The 22,267-nt window shown below is 41.7% G+C and overlaps 2 protein-coding genes across 6 annotated transcripts in view; both read right to left on the reverse strand.

Moving 5' to 3' along the window:
* arb2a (ARB2 cotranscriptional regulator A) overlaps positions 1–20,292 on the reverse strand; it is a 232,725-nt gene extending 212,433 nt beyond the window's left edge. The window contains exons 1-4 of one of the 2 annotated variants that reach the window (XM_072664476.1): positions 20,221–20,292; positions 18,218–18,355; positions 16,629–16,730; positions 8,992–9,092 (exon numbers count right to left, since the gene is read on the reverse strand). In XM_072664476.1, the coding sequence (XP_072520577.1) occupies positions 8,992–9,092; positions 16,629–16,730; positions 18,218–18,317 (303 nt within the window). In that variant the 5' untranslated portion in view covers positions 18,318–18,355; positions 20,221–20,292. Of the gene's footprint in view, positions 1–8,991; positions 9,093–16,628; positions 16,731–18,217; positions 18,356–19,716; positions 20,143–20,220 lie in introns of those variants that run through there. The other variant, XM_072664477.1, reaches the window with a different exon arrangement.
* Positions 20,293–21,342: 1,050 nt separating this feature from the next.
* kiaa0825 (KIAA0825 ortholog) overlaps positions 21,343–22,267 on the reverse strand; it is a 152,940-nt gene continuing 152,015 nt past the window's right edge. For all 4 annotated transcript variants that reach the window (XM_072664850.1, XM_072664847.1, XM_072664848.1 and 1 more), the window contains one exon: positions 21,343–21,641. In XM_072664850.1, the coding sequence (XP_072520951.1) occupies positions 21,612–21,641 (30 nt within the window). In that variant the 3' untranslated portion in view covers positions 21,343–21,611. The remainder of the gene's footprint in view (positions 21,642–22,267) is intronic.

Raw genomic sequence — 22,267 nt, forward strand, 5'->3', positions numbered from 1 at the left:
GTGAAGGCACTGGCAACAAAAGATCCCACTTCCTTCCTTTCACTTGCCTGGCATCGATTTGTGAGCGGATGGAAAGATCAACGTGGGCGCGCCCTCTGCTCCTGCAGCTCACCGCCCACTGCAAATTTTAATCACATTTCCCTCAAAGGATTATATAACAGATTTGCACTCAAAATGTGAGAGGAGACCTGAAAGAGGCAATTCCACAAAAGCCTGGGAAACAAAACAGGCTCCTAAGGCATTTTCTAAATCGTAATACTTCTATTGCGTCATTGCTTGTATTGCTGCATTCTCATTTTGATTTCTTTTGTTTTACTTTTTTATTTTTATTGTATTTATATTCTGCATTTTGATTTTACATTATTTAGTCACTGTTTACTGATACTGTCGAGTTCTAACAGGTGCTTCTATTTAACTAGCAATGTGCATTTTCTGAGGAAAACACAGCTTATAAGGTTCTTACTTTAAGGTAGTTGCTGAACTGAACTAGGTGGCTGCTTTGGCGTTGCTAAGTAGTTGCTGCTATAGGTGGCTGCTATAATATCCTAGGTGGCTGTTGTGGCGTTGCTAAGTGGCTGCTGGAGGAGTTCTATAGTGTTGGAAAGTGGTATTGCTTAGTGGTTACTTAGTGGTATTCTTAGGTGGTTACTAGGCAGTTGCTATGATATCCCAGGTGGTTTCTATGATGTCTCAGGTGGTTGCCATGGTGTTGTTTGGTGGTTGCTAGATATGTGCTAAAGAGTTGCTTGATGGTGGCTATGCTTCTTTCAGGTAGTTGCTGTACTGCTGCTTAGTGGTTGCAAGGCAGTATCTATAGTATCCTAGGTGGCTGCTGTGGTGTCTCACATGGTTGCTACAGTGTTGCTACATAGCTGCTGTGGCACCACATGTGGCTTTTTGGGTGTTCATGGTGTTTTAGACTACCGTGGCATAAGAAGGGTGCACAGACTTTGGCACACCATTCTTCCCTATAAGTATATAAGCCTGCCAAAATTGGCTGCTACACAGAAACAGAACCCAGTATGCAAGTCCCAGTCACACAATCTTGAGGCTGAACCATGGTGATATATTTAAAACTGCAGGACAAGATATGCTGCATAAAATAGGGACAATAATATAGACAGATATGCAAACCATTATAAACTTTGAGTTGAGATACACTGAGAACAGCAGGAGGCCAGCCCAAGTCATCTCGTTAGTCAGTGGTCATCGTTTTTTGTCGCAGTGATGCATTAAAAGTTTAATTAAATTTATTAAGTTTAATTCAAATAACCAAACAGCACACTCCTATCCTGTAAATCTGTCAAATACATTCAGATTCAAATACTGTAGCAATCACCTCTCTCTAATGACTCAGTAGCTTCTAATACACTTTACAGTGCACTGAGGCACACAATAGAGAACGAGGGGAAAGAGGGGAGAGAACGATGATAAGACAGCCATCTGGCCCAGCCTGCTTCATTAGAATACTGTGTGTGTGTCTGTCATGCCACAGATGCAGAGAGAGGAGTGAAAAATCCCCATTTATTAACAGCTTAATACTCTCCCATCTGGAGCCGAGCCCATACTGTGTCACCTATCACAGAGAACAGGCCCCTGCAGCCCTCTCCGCACACACTCGCTTCCCCTCAGATACAGTCAGGGCAGTATGCACAAGTGTGTGTGTGGGTGTGTGTGTGTGTGTGTGTCTGGGTGGTCCTAGCCCTTCTGACTCATGAATCACACAGATTCACAGACTCTACCTGCTCTGGAGAAAACAGTGTCAAAGAGTCAGGAAAAGCAATTAAGTACACACACACACACACATACACAAAAGCTCTACACACTTACACACCTATCCAGTAAACACCAACTAGCCCCACCCCCTTTCCACCACTAAAACCAATAGCATCTGTGTCTACTACACACATCACCAAGAAAAAAAAAACCCTTTACACTTCTAGCAAAAAAACAATACACCCTGTCTCACCTTACCTTACACCTCACCATCAAACCCCCAATTAGCCCCGCCCACAAACCACAAATACTGCATTAAAAGCCCAAACTAACCACACCCCCTTTGTGCAGAGGCCATTTCTGTGAGTGTACACACGCTTTACACTGGTAAATGAACCTTTACATGGACTTTGTGCCTTTAAAAGGTTTCTCTCATTTACAAAACGCTTATTTATGAAATCTAAAATAGTTCTACCCATTGCTGACACATGTTTGTGGACAACCCTTCTAATGAATGCTTTCAGCTACTTTAAGTTGGACCTGGTGCTGACACAGATGTGCAAATGCACATAAACACACACAACTTGTCTAATCCCTGTAGAGAAGTACTGTTAATAGAATAGGACTCTGGATCAGATTACTTTTACTATTACTAAGATTAGTAATGCTAGACGTGGGCTAGAGAGGTATAAAGCCCCCCCAGCATTGAGCTGTGGAGCAGTAGAACCGTGTTCTCTGGAATGATGGTGGAGCTCAATGCAATACTTTTGGGATGAATTGGGGAGCTGGGGATGAGGTGGGGTTCTTGTAGCTGAATGCAAATCCTCATAGCAGTGCTCCAGAACCTAGTAGAAAGCCTTCCCTGGACAGTGGAGCAGGTGTCCCAACACTTTTATCTATTTAGAGTAGTAGTTACTTTAACTCAGCTAATACTCAAGCTAGAGTTTTATCTATTTCTTAGTTTATTATCTAATTATTAATTAGTTTTATCTCATTATTTTTCACAGTTTGATATAATGTGAATCTGTTTTTTTTTTACATTATGTCAAAATGTCATCAATTACCTTAAACGCTATGTAAACTGATCGAGGTCAAGAGGTTTACGATGTATTACTAACACACACTTAACCAAAAAAAAAAAATCACACTTACCCCTACCTTCCCACTACCTCCCCCCAATACTCTCACACAGCTATTCCTGCTGACTCCACCCACTGTACAACATCACCACCAATGGTTTCGCACACCACACATGCACGTGCACACACACACATACACACACAAATGCACATTTACACACCTCCAAGACAAACTCATCCCTTGCCAGCATTCAACAATGCAAATCACACCATGATATCTCACTCTGTGTGTGTGTGTGTGTGTGTGTGTGTGTGCGCACGAGTTTGCGGTGGGATATCGCCACGTGCCCCCTAACGATGATGCCGACACCATGTAACAGAGAGAGGGTTTCGGATGAGTGAGCGCGACACGGCCGCTTTGTTTCTGGGCTGTGTGCGGCGCAGCCTCTGGGTGGCCATGAAGATTAGAGAGCGCCACTGCTGCCGCCACCGCCGCCGCTGCCACACTCCACCAGCCATGCGTCCCACACCAGCCCCACTTAATCTGCTACCAGACAGAGACTAACTGTGAATTCTCATTCGCACCTGGGCTTAGAGGAGGTGTGGTCAGGAGCTGGATGCTGAGGCATGCTGGTCAGAACACCTACGTTCATAACCGCATTTGTCAGGGAATGAAAAGGTGCAAACTGCTGCCAGATCAGCTCTCTAACTGAGTCTACGGCCTGCAAAAAGGAGGTCTTGGGGGGGTAAGACCAGCCAGGTTTCCAGCTAGTGAATCCAATTCAGGCAAATAGCGCAAATGTCACAAAAAATATTGTTGCTGTCTAGAATATAAATAAATTGTCTTAAAAGTTTAATATTTTATATTCCAGTCGGACTCTCCTCCCTGATCAATCAGCTCACAGTTCCTTTACAACACTGCAGTCAGATCACTTTGTGTGTGTGTGTAGCGGTACTGTTGTTGTTGGTCTACTGGTGTGTAGTAACTTGTTTATAGTGGGTGAATGTGCTGTGATTTGGGTTTGTATGGCGTATGTGTGTGTGTATTAGCGTTAGCCACCACTCGGTTCTGAACGCGCTGGTTTAAAAACAAAGAAAGGTTTGCGGTTCTTCTGCCGGTAAAACTGGGCGGTTCTGATATTATGCTATCAGATGGCGCTTGGAACACTGTGGTTAAAACAAAACTCGGAACAGAATTGAGATTAAAGTAGCAGATACCCGATCCACCAAAATATGCCTGGATTGGCCCCAATGCACTGGATCATTCCTATCACCACTGGACTGTTCTCTGGAATGCTGGTTGTGATCCGTTCAGTACTTCTGGGATGAGTTGAGGTGATCATCCAACATCCTGACCTCACTAACGCTTTCATCCTTTATTTCTGAAGAAACAACAAATGAGCAGGTGTCCCAATATTTTTGTCCATAGTGTATGTGTTTCGGGTGCTGTTTGTCTGTTTGCTTGTGGCTGTTCTGCCACAGCTTCCTTCCCACTGGTGTCATTAGATCTACCTGGATGACCCGTAAGTTCCATAAGTGGAACAGGTTGAGCCCCAGCCATCGGATGCAGAAAAGACAAAGCCAACATGGCAGCAGGGCCCCCGTACACAACTCGGAAGCTCTCATCAGACAAGTTTTAGAAGACATCATGCTTGTTGCTATGTGTTACTGCAAAATTTGCACATATTGCCACGATTGTAAAATACTGTGTTATACTGGTTGTGAGGTTATTAGGTATAGAAGAGATCTTTGTATTGACTTCAGTGTTCATTTTGAGAATACCTGCTGACAAAGATAACAGCTTTTTCTGCCATGCAATGCAGTCCCTTGGAAGCTCACTGTTAAATACACTAAGTAAGAGGGCGGGTTCTGCATGTGTGTTTCTGTTTTGTTTGGGTTTCAATTAAGCAGATTATTCTCTTTCATTTGAGGTCAGGTAGAAGCAGTAGATGCTTGTTTCTGTTCCCAGCTGCTGCTCCCTAGGCCATCTGCAACCGTATATATACAGGGTAAACACTGAATGGGGGATTTGGTAGTAAGTGCAAATAACAGCTACAGCAAGCTAGTCAAGCAAGCCATTTTAAGCCACAATAATTAATGATGTTGACATTACCTCAACATTTTAACATTATCACTACTAAGACATGGCCACTATGATATGAGGATTGCTGGTTCAAGTCTCAGGTCATGCTATCTGCCATCAGCAGCCGGAGCCTGAGAGAGCTAAATTGGCCCTGCTCTCTCTGGGTGGGTAGCTTTCTCTTCTTAATTTACAATCTTAACAACAAAGGAGCTAGCAAAGGTTCTTTGAGCAATGCCATAGGCATTATTATCATTATGCAAGAATTGGTATTTCTTACTCCTGGGCTCCCCCTACAGTTGGACAGTCGCACATTCAGCCAACACACCACAAGGACACAAGTTACACATGCATTTTTGGACAAGCTAAGAGATACAAAATCGCCACTGAAGTGAAAGAAGCATGCGGACTGAGGTGGTAGAGTAACACACTGTTCTTATGAGTGTTTTACTGCCCGCTTCACCAGAGTTAGGCTACATAGCGCAGTTTCAGGCATGCTGAGCCCCGAGTGGGAATGCACTTTTCCCTAATACAGATCAGTGGGGCATCAACATGGAGCTGTTATTTTAAGATAAAAATGATACATTATGCTTCTTTTAATTATTAGCTAATAAGGTGGAGGAAGAGAGAACCAAGTTTTAAGAATCAAAAACAGAGATTCTCTATTTCACCCCATCAGCACACTCACCACCAGTCTACCAAAAATTAATACACAGCCTCATCAAACCAAAGCACCTTGACCTCAGTGCTCAGGCCCAGCTGTATGTGTGTGTGTGTGTGTGAGAGAGTGTGTGTGTGAACCTGCAGCCCAGCTCCCTCATTCATACCAGGCTGAAGTGCAAATTGGACATCTGCTGCTGCGTGCATCTTCACAAAGGCCCCTTCGCCCACTCTCCGGCACACCAGCGGCCTGTTGTTCACACAGAAGAAGGCGAGAGAGCGAGCGCAGACCCGTGCTCGCACAGCCATTCACACACCTCCAGCAGCGATGGCCGCGCGAACCATGCAATTTCCCCCTCTACACCTTTTCACGCCCATGCACGCAGTTATGAGGAATTCAAGGGCGCCATATGGGTCATGTACGAAATTGACTGACAGTCCGTCTGAGCGCGGAAACTCTGCGATTGTGAACGTCTTAGTGACCCATAAGCGTTCCTACTCTATATGTTAAATGAATACATATATGACTGTGCGGGGCTGGCGAGTTTGCCCGAGGCGAGCCTACGTTAGCGCAGCCTCTCGGAGATAGAGATGAACTCCACTATTCTGTTCCAAGATTCATAACTTGCCCAATCAGGTAGGGCCAGTTCAGCAGTGCTGTGAATAGACTGGCCTAGTAGTGTGTTTGTGTAGTGAGGGACAACACTACTGATTAAATCCAACATTACCAGCCACACCCAGGCATGATTACTGATTTCTGGAATAATGGCGCTCCATCCAATACTTTTGGGATGAATTGGGGATTAGGATTCCTAATCCTAATGCTCTTGCAATCAAATCCTCACAGCAACGCTCCAAAATCTAGTAGAAAGCCTTCCCTGCACAGTGGAGACAGTTACTCTAACACAAACGTTTTAATACTCTTGATTTCAGAAGAAAGAATAAATGAGCAGGTGTCCCAATACTTTTGTCCACATGTGGCCTACCAAGTCCCTCCGTACCATACGGCAATTGTCAAAAAACGAGCCGTACCAAGAGCCCTTCTAGCTTCAGGTTGGCTCAGCTCGGCCTGTTTTTATCCCACCGTCCCTCGAGATGTATGAAAGACAAGCATCTACAGTTTTTTCAGTCCTGGAACCAAGACGATCTCCTGAATGCAGCAGCTGTTGAGTGTTTTGAATCTTTTGCATCTACAGTAGGTGGATTCATTATTTGTCCAGTCTTCGGCTTTAAACCTCAAACAGATCGAACATGCAGAAAGTTCAGGAGTTGATAAAGTAAATCACAGAAGCATTGCGATGTGTGTCAGTTTCTGATGCACACAGCTGTGGAAATGTGGGAAAGTGTAGAAAGGCAGACTTTACAAAGGGCTATTTCTCTAAGGAGTGTACCTGGATTAGAAATAAAACACACAGGTAATCCTAAACAAGTCACTCGCTTTTCTTTGAACTTCAAAAGAATCAGAAGAACAATTAAATCCAAATAACACTGAGGCAAACCAACAAAGATAATTAAGCAAGCAAACACACACACACACCCCTCTGATTAGCTTATGCATATTGCATGGACTGGGACTGAATGAACGTCATCTGAACTTGTGCAAGAACACAAGCAGACCACATATGAAGGTGAAGTGCCCACTGCTGACCACTCCAGTCTTTCTGGAATTGGACTCATTAAAACAAGTTCAATTCATACAGATGTCAAATTCACAATGGGACACACACACACACTCTTGATGCAAAAATATTTAACATACACACCCATTCACACACACCCACTGGGCATGAGACTGGCGGGGGGTAAGGAAGATTAACGGTTGTTTAAGCGTGAAGGTGTAAGCAGCACGAAAGCACAGACGACTGTAAATCAGAGCAAAGCAGAGCTCGCTCGAGCGAAACACAACACCAGTATGTACGCACACGCACACACACACACACACACACACGCACACACACACTATTCTACAAGGTTGGACATTTCATTCATGAGGGAGACACAAATGAGAGGTGTAAAGTTAAGAGTTCAGTTATAGTTTGTGGAGACAGAGGTTATAATTTAACACACAGAGAGAGAGAGAGAGAGAGAGAGAGAGAGAGAGAGAGAGAGCAAACAAAAGAAAGAAAAGTGAAAGAAAAAAGGGTGAGAGAAAGGAGACAGTGAGAAAGAGAAAGAGAAAGAGAAAGGGGGGAGAGAGGGAGAGATTAGTGAAAAAAGCAAAAATAAAAAAGTTAAAGAAATTAAGAGAAAGACAAAAAATGAGAAACAAGTGAAATAGAGAAAAAAAGCTAGTGAAAGGTGGGTGCAAAAAGAAGAAAGAAAGAGAAGAAGGAAGATAGAAAAAAAAATGAGAGAGAATATAAACCCAAAAGGTTAGACAGAAAGAAATTGAGAGGAAAAGCTGAGAGAAAATGGGATAAAGTGAGTGAAAGAGACAGAGAGAAAAAAAAAACGAGAGAAAGGAATTGTAAGAGAGAGAGAGAGACAGAGAGAGAATGCAGGTAGAGTATATGAAAGAAAGTGAGAGGAGAGAGAGAGAGAGAGAGAGAGAGAGAGAGAGAGAGACAGAGAGAGAATGCAGGTAGAGTATATGAAAGAAAGTGAGAGGAGAGAGAGAGAGAGAGAGAGAGAGAGAGAGAGAGAGAGAGAGAGAGAGACAGAGAGAGACAGAGAGAGAATGCAGGTAGAGTATATGAAAGAAAGTGAGAGGAGAGAGAGAGAGAGAGAGAGAGAGAGAGACAGAGAGAGAATGCAGGTAGAGTATATGAAAGAAAGTGAGCGGAGAGAGAGAGAGAGAGAGAGAGAGAGAGATGAGGAAGAAAAAACAGAGAAAGTGAGAGTGAAAGTGAGAGTAAAAGAGAGAGAGACAGAGACCATGAGACAGGAAGAGTAAAAAAAAACCCCAAAGAGCAAAAAAGGAGCTGAGAGAGAGAGAGAGAGAAAGAGAGAGAGAGAATGGGCAAAAAAAAGAGAATGCGCAAAAGAGAGACATATGATAGAAATTGAGAGAAAGTGTGAGAACGAGAGAGACAGAGTTAAAAAGAGTCAGTTGGAAAGGAGTAAGAGTTTATTAGAGTCATTCTATTGTGTGTGCGTGTGGTGTGCATGTATGTGTGTGTGTGTGTGTGTACACACATCTGCAGTGTTCCAGAGAGCGCTTCCAATTACTGCACAGAATCCAATTACAAAGTTATTAAACCTGGGAAACAGAGATGCATCAAAATCATCATCAAAGTTCCCCACTAATAGTACACACTCCACCAGGCCTTCTTCATCTAATAATACACTCCAGCTCAACACTTTACCTCCCTTACTCCTTAACTAGCACCTCTAAAACGGGCTGAGGATATGAAGCATGTCTGAGCGCGCTACACGGATAAACTGTGTGACTAATTAAGAAGCGATTAAACCGCTACAAAACGCTGCTGTAAGAAATACGGCAAAGGTGAAAATTACCTCTCCCAGCGCTTCATATCTCTTCTGGTTCCACCTGTGCAGATCCTCCTTGTAGTTGAAGACAAACGGCTCTCCTGTTGTTGTGTGTCGCAGCTGGCCATCTACAGACCGAAATACAACACACACTTTTAACACCTCAGCTCCTATTTCACACTAATTATTCTATTTATCCTACAGACTAAACGTCTCTTTACCCGCCCGATGGTGCACACGCCTCCAAATAAAGCTTCTCCACAAACTGGGAAATCCCCTTAAAAGTAGAGGTTCAAGCCACGCTTGTGTTTGTAAGTAGATTAGGGTTAAATAAATACATAAATAAATCTATAATCGTATGATCAAGCACACAATTCAAGATATGTGCCTAATGTGGGGGTAAAAAAGTCATATTTATGCAACAACATTTAAAAACGTCTGTAATGTAAACTGTAATGTCTTTTATTTTATTTTATTATATATTTTTTTATTAAGTTTCTCTTTTTTTTCTCCCAATTTTTTTACTGCTAATCAACCCACCCCTCTGCTGTCTGAAAATACGTTATAACCGCTGAGCCACATCGTCCACCGCTGCCCACATCGTCCACCGCTGCCCACCACAGTTCTAGATAAACTTTGAGATATCTGAGACACTTCTAAAGTTCTAAGTTTTTCACTCATTCACACCGCACTGTTCTAAACTGTTCTTCGCTCATTCACACCGCACTGTTCTTAACTGTTCTTCGCTCATTCACACCGCACTGTTCTTAACTGTTCTTCGCTCATTCACACCGCACTGTTCTAAACTGTTCTTCGCTTATTCACACCGCACTGTTCTTAACTGTTCTTCGCTCATTCACACCGCACTGTTCTAAACTGTTCTTCGCTCATTCACACCGCACTATTCTAAACTGTTCTTCGCTCATTCACACCGCACTGTTCTTAACTGTTCTTCGCTCATTCACACCGCACTGTTCTAAACTGTTCTTCGCTCATTCACACCGCACTGTTCTAAACTGTTCTTCGCTCATTCACACCGCACTATTCTAAACTGTTCTTCACTCATTCACACCGCACTGTTCTTAACTGTTCTTCGCTCATTCACACCATACTGTTCTAAACTGTTCTTCGCTCATTCACGCCGCACTGTTCTAAACTGTTCTTCGATCATTCACGCTGCACTGTTCTAAACTGTTCTTCGCTCATTCACACCGCACTGTTCTTAACTGTTCTTCGCTCATTCACGCCGCACTGTTCTTAACTGTTCTTCACTCATTCACGCCACACTGTTCTTAACTGTTCTTCGCTCATTCACGCCACGCTGTTCTTAACTGTTCTTCGCTCATTCACGCTGCACTGTTCTTAACTGTTCTTCGCTCATTCACACTCTAGGATGCTTCATTCATATGGTTGTAAAATGTTCTTCACTGTTCCCCCTCACTCACACTGTAGTAGAATGCCCCCATTAACACTAGACTGTTCTCCATTTCACACTGTCCTAGATCTGCATATTCATGGATCATTTGTTTTATGTTTGTCCAGACATTCTAAAAAGACGTCCAGGTGCAGGACTTTGCTGGGTCAGTTTGCTCTGGCCTAAAAAGCAGTGCTACTAGCTAGACCCCTCAGCTGAGAACTCCGGGCCTGCTTGATGTGCATCATCCTCCCCTTCATGCAATTAAATGTGTTTGGCTGGCATCCCCCCCATCTGGCAGGTACACGGCCCGCGGAAGGCTAACGCTGCTCCAGTCACCGTTCCCTCGGCCTTCTGGGACGTCTGGCACGCCTGCCTCAGACAGCTGGTGCTGGAGGCCCTCTTCCGCCCCTCTCTCGTTCTCCCTCTCTTTCTGCCTCTGTACCCCACCCACCTGAGAGCCCTGAGCATGTGTGTGTGTGCATGCGAGTGAGCATGTGTGTGGCTGGACCACCACAACTGTTCCCCCTCCTACGCAAAGGCCTTTGAGAGGCTGGATGGAGTAGAGGCCAGAGAACTTCATTCACACTGACCCCTCTGCAGTGCCAAGGCCGGACAATACAGCGAGCGCTTGGCAGAGCGCTGAGGCCGCTAAACAGCTGCTAAGGTGGTCACTCCTGGTAGGACGTGATCACTGTTCCAATGTAGGTGAAAATTACTGGAGGAGGCTATGGTGGGAATAATAATGATAGAATTGACAGATGATAAATTACATCACAGTGTGGTTCCCTAAGTATATCATGGTTATTATTAGCATCTTAAAAATAGATATATAACCCATGGATACTATTAATTACAATCATTTACTACATTAAACAAACTAATGCAGTCCACAATATGCTCAGAAAAGCAAAATATTGGTTCTCGGGTGGTGCAACTGTCTAAGCGCTGGGCTTTTTAACTTGGTTATCGTGAGTTCAATCACCAGTGATGCCACAGTAATCTATGGGTGGGATTCCAAGAGAGCATAAATGGCCTTGCTCTATCTAGGGGGTGTAGGATGACCCATCATCTCCTCTCATCACTAATCATGATGCTAGCCAGGGTACGTGTCTGTCAAAAGAACAGACTTTTGTTCAGTGTTCTCCTCCTAGCTGTCCGATGAGCTGTCTAGCACTTGTACTATCTGGAGAAGGCAGAAGATGTACACCACTTAATACGGAGTAGGCCCCCCTTGTACCACCACAACAGATCTGATTCCATGGATTCCAGAAGGTCTTCTGAAGGTGCCCTGTGGTATCTGGCACCAGGATGTTAGCAGCAGATCCTTTAAGTGGATCCTGTATGTTGTGAGGTGGGGCCTCCATGGATCGTATCAATGACCCATGGGCATCCATGTCCCTGTCGCTGGTTGCCCTTTCGTTTGGTTGGTACTCACTGGTTTGGAGATGTTGTGACCCAGTCTTCTAGCCTTCACAATGTGGCTCTTGGCACAGATATACATAGATTCCACCTTTGACCCGATAAAGATCAATGCTTTTTACTTCATCTGTCAGTAGTGCTAATGTTATGGCTGATACATGCAGATATGTAAGCACACTTCTGAGAATAAATTATTTCGAGTATCAGACCATCATGATGAGATAAAGGGATGTCTGGATGCCCTTTTTTTTTTTTTTTTTTTTTAACAAATTCAAGGCTGTGAGAAAGACAGAACACTTGTAAAAGTTCTGCAGAAGTATTACACTCACTCGTGAGGGAGCGCCAGCAACTTCAAAGCAAAGCAAGCGGTGTGTAATACTTCTGAACACTGTGTGCTTGAGAGATAGGCCCATCTATCCTAGTGTTGACACTAGCAGATAATGAAGCCCCAAACAGTGTTAAATCTAATTGTGACCTCTCTGATTGCAAATGCACAAAGCTAAAATACTCAAAGCATACACACTTAACCCAAACAGCCCAAGGGCCTCATACTTTCTCAATTACCCCAGTGCGGCAAAAAGGGAGCGGAAAAAAAAAGAAAAAGAAAAACATCTTTGAAGAGAAACGATTGCATAAGCATTTTTATGCGACTCTTTTTCAAAGCCCGGCACTTTTGCACGGTTAGCAAGCGATAAATCCAACACGGCTAACTCAATAAGTATTACTGTATTTGCCTTCGTCGTTAGCTGTTCAACATCATGTAGCACTAAAAGGCTGTTCATCAAGATGGAACGCTAAAAGTGTGCCTGCTCCTTTATTCGTGCATGAGGGTGCAATGAGAGAGCGAGAGCGAGAGAGAGAGCGAGAGCGAGAGCGAGAGAGAGAGAGAGAGAGTGTAGTGTGGAACTGTGTGTGTTCTACATACTATATGGACAAAAGTAATGGGACACCTGCTTGTTTATTGTGAAAAAGAAGAGTTTATCCTGCTTTTGTTGGAGTAACTGTCTCTAATGTCCAGGGAAGGCTTTCTACTAGATTCTGGAGCACTGCTGTGAGGATTTGATTGTATTCAGTAACACAATTCGCTCACATCAAATAAAATGTACAATTTCTCACTTTTTGACATGATGTCAAAAAAACTTTGTCAAAACTTATGATGAACAGACCAGTAGAAATGCTCCAAAAACACTGACTTCCACTGGACGCTGAGGAAGGTTATTGCCTTCTGCTGTAAAGTTTACATTTTGGAGATATGTGATTTTTGCATGACAGTGACAAGGTATTATATGTAACAGTAACTGTATAAGTAACAATACTGCATATAAATATGTGTATAAAGAGAAAGACAGAGGGAGAGACTCGGCACATGGTGGCACACAGCAAACAAAGGGAAAAGTATCTTGCCGAAATCAATTATGCATTCGCAGAGGGGTGAAGCAAAACGCTAGGAAGAGCAGTGCCTAACAGAAGGAAGAGAGGGATCTAATGAAAACCCGCGTGCGATGGAGGTTCAGCTCCATCGCCCTCACATCACAAGCTCTCTGAGGAATATGCCTCCTCAACTTTTTCCCTATGCTTTTTTTTCTATCCTTGCGTAATTAGCATGCTGTTCTCAATTTTTTAGCTTAATTAGGTGTACATAACCTTGGATTTCCAGTAATGAACAAGCTGAAGGCTAACAGTGATGAAGCCATCATCAGCATGATTCCAAAAATAAATAAATAAATAAATAAATATTTTTTTTAAATTACCTCTCGTTTTCTCTCTCTTGTGGATGCATATGTATTTTATAGGTTCATTAGATCATAAAAAAAAAAATGCATTAATAAATAATAATAAATATATAAATAATACAATAAAAAGAAAGAGGTCTCAAATTAGCCCTCAGGGCTAAACGGAGGCTGCTGACCTTGGCGATGGTGGGTTCAGTGGCGGTACCGAGGGCCGTTCTATGACGTCTCCAACAGAGAAAGAGTACATAAATAAATAAATAAGCGGGTGTATATTTTCAGAAACTGAAATAAAGCATTCAAGGCAGCGACAGGAGCCTTTTTAGAGCGAGCAGCAAGGTTATGCAAATGTGGCCGTCAAGCGGAGTGCAAGGCTGAGTAAGCCACTGACAGCCCATGGCATGCACAACTTGTCCATTCAGCTGCCAGTGACTCAGGAGACTCTCAAAACAGACAGCACTATCACAGCCAAAATCCCACCATCAACGGCCCTCCATTTCATCTTATAGGGGCGGAATAAACTGGAATTTTCACTCCGTCTGGCTGTCTCCGTCTTTCCCTACAGCCAGTTAGACTTTTCTGCTTTCCTGTACTAAATACAATATTAAGCAGAATCAGTTACAATGTATATGGTTCTGTGCCAGGTTGGAGCCTTTTCAGGGAGCTCAGCGCAAACGGTATGCTTTTGTTTCACACTCCAAAAAGGCCAGCAAGGCTGTGCCGGCCGCCAACGCTACATAATAATTCCATGACTGCTGTATTCATACTTAACAGCCGGTAATCATAAGAGCTCTCGTTCCATAACTTTTTTTAATGGAGAGCCCTGCCACTTACACACTTACGCATTCGGTAATTAGCATGTTTACTAAAACTCTTGAGCGATCTCTGTTTTCAAAAGTCAGAGAATTTGGTTTGTGAATAGGCTGCTTTCATGTTATCCGCTCGAGAGACAAAATTTAAGTGAATCGAATCTAAACAAAGCAAACAGAACGAGCCCTTCAGTGTAAAATTAATGAATCAGCGCTGGCCTCGTGCAGCACTGCAGTGTGCACTGATACAACAGCATGGCAACTGCATTAAACATCTTTCTACTGATGCTTTAACTACTTGCATTACTTCAAATTCACACTTTACTGTACTGAATCATGTAGCGGTACACTGGAGTGTACGCAGTGTCAGAGTTACACTCCATAGTGTGCTATAAGAGGGCTAGACAAATGCAATGTCCATCCTCTTTGTTGATACTAAAGTCCTGAGTATTAGCTGATATGAATGCTAATATAGTACTTTTTTTATTAAGATATTATCTACCAAGCTTTAAAATGTGCCATAGTTAATGGAAGCACTTCAAGTGCATCTGTGACCCCTTTCACACCTAGTCACTAAATGTGACTAGTATCTGGATTGTATGTGGATATTATTTTAGCATTTACATTCAGTAGTCCCATCACTCAAACCACTTCAGGAGGTGGTCTGAGATGCATTTGAGCCACATGGTATAGAAGTGTAAAAGCATCTGTCTCTCCAAGATGCATCTGACAGCCAAAACTCCACCCAGTACAAACAACCCCCCCCCCCCCAACCAGTATAGCCAAAACCGAAACCACGCCAGTACAATAACTGCTGCACAATGAGCAAAATAATTTTTTTTCCATCCAAGACAGCGATCAGATTTCAGTCTGATTAACTAGACGCATTTAACCACCAAGTGTAAATGCATGTGGCTAAACTACTCAAATGCTCTTAACTTCACTGCCCCACCAGGAAGAAAGTGTTAGTGTGTTTAGGCATTTGTTACATAATCGGATCAGATTTAGTCTAAATTTCCCTTAAGCATCTGATACAGCATTTTCATCATTTTCTGCTAATATCAAATATTTGGCTCGACACCAATACCATGTGTCTTTACATGAGGTGGGCGATATGAGGGGGAAAAAAATCCTGATATTTATATACTGTATATTGTCTTTAAATAACATTCTGACATTCACCAAAATTACCAGATTTTACTGCCGTCAGAAAACTGTTAATTCAAAGATTTCTATTTAGTAATTGTTGCTTGACATCCCATTACACAAGACTAAATAGTTGTTTTGAAATGAACCATGCAGTTGGTCTGTGTTTTTAATTACTAACAATATCCACAATACACTCAGAAAAGTGTTCTGTTTATCAGGCTTTTTTCTGTCCTGGCACCGAAGTGGTGGAATGAACTTCCCCTGGGTGTCCGAACAGCAGAGTCACTCGCTGTCTTCAAAAGCAGACTGAAGACCCACCTCTTCGAAGAGTATTATGTCTCCATACTGACTTGTGTTTAGTAGTATCTAAGCTTAGAGGTATCTTTGAATTTTTAGTCTATTCAAACTAGCTGAGGTTATCCTTGAGTAAATAGCAAAGCACTTCTGTAAGTCGCTCTGGATAAGAGAGTCTGCTAAATGCCGTAAATGTAATGTAAAAGTAAATCATAAAAGTAAAAATGATCACAATATGCCCACCCCTCTCTTCACAATAACCTTTTACTGCACAAAAACACGAGTGCACTGTGGTTAGTACATGTGTACAGTCATATGCAAACATTTTATGTAAAAATAAACAAATAAAAGACTCTTCTGCAGACTAACACATCTGCACACGAACACAGTTACTGGTTATTTGCTCAGTTTAACATATGAGGCATATGAGAAGGTCAGGGCACATTGTATTTCTTATATTTGATATGTTTTTCCAATATGTTAAATTCAGCAAATGAACAGAAACTGAGATCAAAATTTTTTTCTGATATTTTCACACAGAAGTCCAATGAAACATTTCATTTGAACAAGGATTTCCAAACCTTTGTGCACTGAGGTAATACAGGTCTTAGTCTTCCTGTGTTTTAACAGAACACTGCTGTTTTTCACCTAATCTCCTCTTGCTGCATCTGTGGAAGGTGTTCAATTCCCACAAATGACAATTTTCACATCAGAGGAAGAAGAACTGAACTACTACTTACAACAGAAGACTAAGAGATGCGGCGGGTAGAGATTGAGTTTAAAAGAGCAACACTAGAGTCTTTCAACCTGAGATTGGTGGGGAAATAAAAACAAACTGCATCTTACGTTCATTAAAAGCATACTCAAACTCCTCCAAAGTCTTGGGGAAGATGAGCGGAGGTTCGTCTTTCTTCATCAGCTCGTCTAAGTCAATCCTGGACAACAAATCTGAATAAACACAAAAAGCTTCATAAGCAAAAGATGCTCCAGGTTTTCCACCTTTTAATACTTTCACCTTTGTTATGGCATATATAACCACATTAAGACCCCGTTTACACCTGGTCACTTCACGCGTCTTGACCGTAGCTGTACTGGGATTATATAAGGTTAAGACACATGAAAATGAAAGTGTAAACGCACCATCACTCGACTCGAACCACCATTGACCCGTTTACATCTGGTCACTTTATGTGAGTGTCTGGATTGTATCCTGATAAGATTTTAGTCACATGCATTTACCCTGGGTATTCAAATGGGTCTCTGGTTAGTCCAACTGAAATCTGATCACTGTGTGGGACAGAAGATGCAAATTCACATGTGGGGCAGTAATTATCACAGGTGTTTCAGTTGTACTGGGAGGGGTTTTGGCTGTTAAATATGTCTTGGAGAGATGGATGTGTTTACACTGCTATAACATGTGGCTCAGATGCGTCTCAGACCTCCTCCTAAAGTAGTTTGAGTGATCGGATTTGAATTAGTTTAAAAAAACAAACAAACAAATAAAAACTCTCGCAACTGGACGGCAATAAAGGTTGAGTAAGTTAAGTGTGTTTGATTCAAGCTGTCACATGATCACATTTACAACAGGTGCATCCAAATAGACAAAGAGACGCTGGCTCCAACAACAATCCCATTCAGTTTTTGTGACAGAAAAGTTTTGTTTAGAAATTCGCAAAGTGTGTAATATCCACCGCTCAGATGGCCACTAATTTCAGTGAAAAACAGCAGGTAAGTCAGCGGATACAATAGAGAAAAACACTCTGGGCAAGAACAAAATCACAGAGGAGCCCTCTGTATAAAAGAGAATTACTCCAGGACATTCATGTAAATATACCTGTCTGGATAGGGCTTATTTTTCTAATCTTGTTTTCTTCTATAATAATCTGTAAATAATACTGTTATTGCTTTTTTTACCTCTATTATTCATATTGTGTATATATTGGTAATTTATCTACGTTTTTGCATCTGAGTGTCTTGCTATCCCACTGCGACACCGACAATTTCCCCACTGTGGGACTAATAAAGGATTATCTTATCTTATCTTATCTTCTGATCATCACTTATTTTTCTCATGATCTCAAAACAGCTGCAATAAAAGACATAAAAAAGTGATCTCAAGATAAGAAATGTTGTTTTTTCATTACTCCAAGTTATTTTTGGAGATCCCAAGAAAACCAAGCATTTATTATCTTGAGAAAACAACATTTGTTATCCCGACAAATCAACATGTTATCCTAAAATCACAAGAAAATAAATACATTAGTTAAAAATGACCTTTCTGTACTTCTGGACCCAACACTGTACAGACGGGTTCCGTTTCACCAGCAGCTCAAATGATTTACTGATTAGACTGATCAGACACTTTGCAGCAGTGCTGTTTGTTTGAGCTCTTTTTAAAGGAGTGTGAGTGGAGGTGTGGACTCTTCATTGTTTACCTTTCAGCGCAGTCGTTTTCTCCTTTTCCTCTTGTGCCAATAGCTGGGCCATAGTTATCCACCAAAAATAAAATATAAAACTGTCAGCTTTGACAAGCATGAGCCCTCTCTGCTTTAAAACCCTCACAGTGGGACACCCTGCATATGGAAAAGGACAAATCAAAGGTTAGGGGAGGTCGACTGAGAGGGAAAACACTTTTATTACACTGGAGGAGCAGACAGTATCATTAATAATTAACCAGCATTTATACAGCAGTTAAAGGACTGGCTCGGAAGTCTGCTGGACAGTAATAAGACAGTCAGTGAGCATGTATTATGGAGTTTGTGGTCAGACCTCATCTTCTGACACTGCTTTACAGTGTTATCACCTTTAGCACGACGTACTGAAGAAGCATACATTAAAACATGGAAGGAAATGGCTCATATATGCACCAATTAAACTTCTTCTACTAAATCAAGTTCTTAGTTCAACTATCAGCTGATATGTTTTTATGCCCAACAGTGCCCAACTGTGATAATAAATAAGACATAAAATAAATAGACAAATAGGGAATCCCTCTGCAATGCAAAGTTGAGCATATGGCTGAGGTGTGAAGTGTGAAATGCAGAGTGCAAAACAATGCTGTGCAATAATGCAAATAAACTGCATAATAATAATAATAATAATAATAATAATAATAATAATAATTAAAATAGACAAGACAACACAACCATATTCATCATTTGTGTTGGACATAGATGGAATTTGGCCTCTGCCTTTAACCCATCCGGGCAGTGAACACACACACACACACATAAACACAAGTGATCAAACACACACAGTAACAGTGAGCACACGTGCCCGGAGCGGTGGGCAGCCTTTGCTGCAGTGCCCAGGGAGCAGAGAGGGTGAAGGCCCTTGCTTAAGGGCCCAACAGTGGCAGTTGCCATAATAATAATAATAATAATAACAATAACATTGTAATAATATTGTAAGTAATTGTAAAACCAAGTGTGGTTTCAGATGTGATTAATTATTATTATTATTATTATTATTATTATTATTATTGTTGTTGTTGTTGTTGTTGTGGCAAGTTGTCACTGTTGGGCCCTTGAGCAAGCCTAAACCTGTACTTTCGAGTTTTTAAACGTTTTACTTATGCAATATCAGTGTGCTCATTAAATAACTAATTTAATAATCTTAAATAATTACTTGAACTTACTTGAGTAAAACGTTTAAAAACTCAAAAGTATGTGGAGTTAAACGACGTTTTTAGAGCTTTAGCTAGTTGCTGTGAGCCCTGCACTCCATACGTATCAAACATAATACATAATAAAAGTCTTATATATCTAAAGTATCATTTAATTAAATATATGTTGTTTTTTTATATATAGCTAATTGGTCAGAATGTCATTGTTATTTATTTTTCCTGGTAATTATTTGACAGTTCAGGCTTTAAACAGTTATTACTGTTTTTCCATCTATGCATGAAAGCAAGTTCCCATAGACAGCAGTCTACCAGAGCAACTGTCCGGTTAGCTGGTTAGCAACCACAAAGCCAAGCCAAGCCAGAAGAGCTGGAGGAGAGCTGGAGGAGAGCTGAGGAGGGCTGAGGAGGGCTGAGGAGGGCTGAGGAGGGCTGTGATTAGCTACGAAGCCTCCTGGAGATGAGACAACATGCCCATCCTCTTCTCTGTGCGCTTACTACCCTAAATAAGTCTCTCTTTCAGAGCAAGACCGACCAGTCCCAGCCAAACACATCCAGAGACCTCTCCAGCTAACGAGCTAGCTAACTAGCTACCCTCATTGTCAAATCCCTCCACGGAGTCCAGCCAGTGCTTTAACCGGTGATTCGTGTCATTGTAGGTAAACAGTGTCCACCCTCCAACCAGCGAGACAAGCGGTCCTCCGCAGAAACGAGCCCATACCCCGCTAGAGAGAACCAGCTCGTGGGGATGGTGCATTTATACATGTACATAAAGTGCTATACAGATTCCCAATGTTTTCGCTTTCGTTCACGTACCATGTCAGCAGTGGGGAGGTTTCTGTCTCACACACATTCACAGACACTCTTCACTTTACACACACCCGCGGCGGAAACGGAAACTCCGAGCTCCGTCCCAAACGCCCCCTTGCTGCCTACATAGTGCAGTAAGTAGGGCGCTAAATCAGTCCGCCACCTCATGGTGTGTTAACGTGCAGCAGCCGAATAGTGCCCTCGGTGCCTGCGCTAGAGGGTCGTGTGATAATTGGGACACTGACGGACTTTTTTTTTTCTTTTCTCGGGAAAGCGAAAGCAGTAGGTGACTGTGTGTGAGTGTGAGCTGTGGCCACACTGCACAGCACGTTTAATAATGCTTAACTTAAATTCATCTTCATTTATTTTCCTGTGACGCAATTACGTTTGTTCATTTTTTAATGATTACGTAAAGCTAAACACTTAGCTAGCTACCTTAAGAGAGCTTAAGTGACCTTAAAAGAGAGAAATGGCTTTAGTACAGTGAAGCAGTAGGCTGAGATCATGCTTTCCACATTGATTCACATGTACTTCACATACACTATGTGTCCAAATGTTTGTGGACACCCCTTCTAATGAACTCATTCAGCTACCTTAAGTTGCCCCCGTGCAAATGCACACTAGTCCCCGTTGAGAAGCACTGCCTAAGACTCTCTGGAGCAGATAAACATGAGCCTGTTGGCACCATGTCTAATGCCAGTAGTGAGACGTGGAGCACTGTTCTCTGGCATGATTTAGGGCTCTCCAGTACTTTTGGGATGAGTTGGAGAGTTGGGCATGGTGATCATGTCGCTCTCCTGGACAGTAGAGACAGTTACTCCAACAGAAGCAGGATAAACTCTTAAATGAGCAGGTGTCCCAATACTTTTGTCAATGTGATATATATTATTGTAAACACTCTCACATCAAATCACAATGTAGTGTTTATTACCTTATTTGTACTTATTCTGACTTTTTTTTCATATAAACATATAAAACAAATACAGCAAACGTTTAAACAAATGGTTTATTTAAAGAATAATGAATGTCAAACAATATACTATTAGCTAACCTACAAATATATATATATATATATATATATATATATATATATATATATATATATATATATATATACACACAGTATATAATATACATATAGTGTACACCATAATACATACGTATAGTATTGTGGCACAACAGACATACATGTGTATGTGTTAGTGTAGCAGAACTCTGTATGCTGTAGTTTTGTGACTCATCAGTCTTCATAATCTCAGCACAGAACATTTCTTAATCACAGAGCTGAACAGGGGGCTACAAGATTCTACTCAAGAAATCCCAAACATGTTTAAGATTCTGGAGATCCGCTGAAATATGTCTTCTTTAAGTGATCCACTAAAATCTTCTCCTCATCGTCAAGTGGTGCTGTGTCCTGCATCTCCCACCTGTGAGGCATGTGAAGAGAGGGACGGAGAGAGGGAGAGAGGCAGACAGTGAGCTTATTAGATTACATAAAGTCAATGCAACAGACTTTTATTACCTGATAGCTACTCTACACTCGTCGCTCCAGTACACATTTAAACACGCAAACTTTTCACACCAAACAGCTCCAAAAGAAGCTTGCTTTCAACACTGCAAATAAAGCTTTAAATGGAACCCTGACTATTAAGATGTAGTAGTAGAGGGGTCTTGCATATTTGTGATGGTTTAATAGAAATAAAACATTTCCATGTGGTTTAGACATCATAGTTTATTAGTATTAGACGTGTACACCATTTCTTATCATTTAGTACTATATTCATCTCTATTGGACACTTTACATTGCTGTCATTTTGCATTTATGATCAATGGACAGTTACAGTAATACTAATGAGTAGATTTACTGTACTTGAATAGCACCTTTCATACACACATGCAGTTCAAACCACTTCACAGAAGGAAAATAGATAGGGCCGTATGCATAAACAAGAAAATGGAAAACACTAAGATGATATTCATATTGATGATAAGCATATTAATATTAAGCAAATAAAAATGTAAGAGCAAAAAAAGGGTAATACTATAAGTAGTG

Source organism: Salminus brasiliensis, chromosome 20 (genome assembly GCF_030463535.1).
Source record: "Salminus brasiliensis chromosome 20, fSalBra1.hap2, whole genome shotgun sequence".
Taxonomy (NCBI): Eukaryota; Metazoa; Chordata; class Actinopteri; order Characiformes; family Bryconidae; genus Salminus; species Salminus brasiliensis.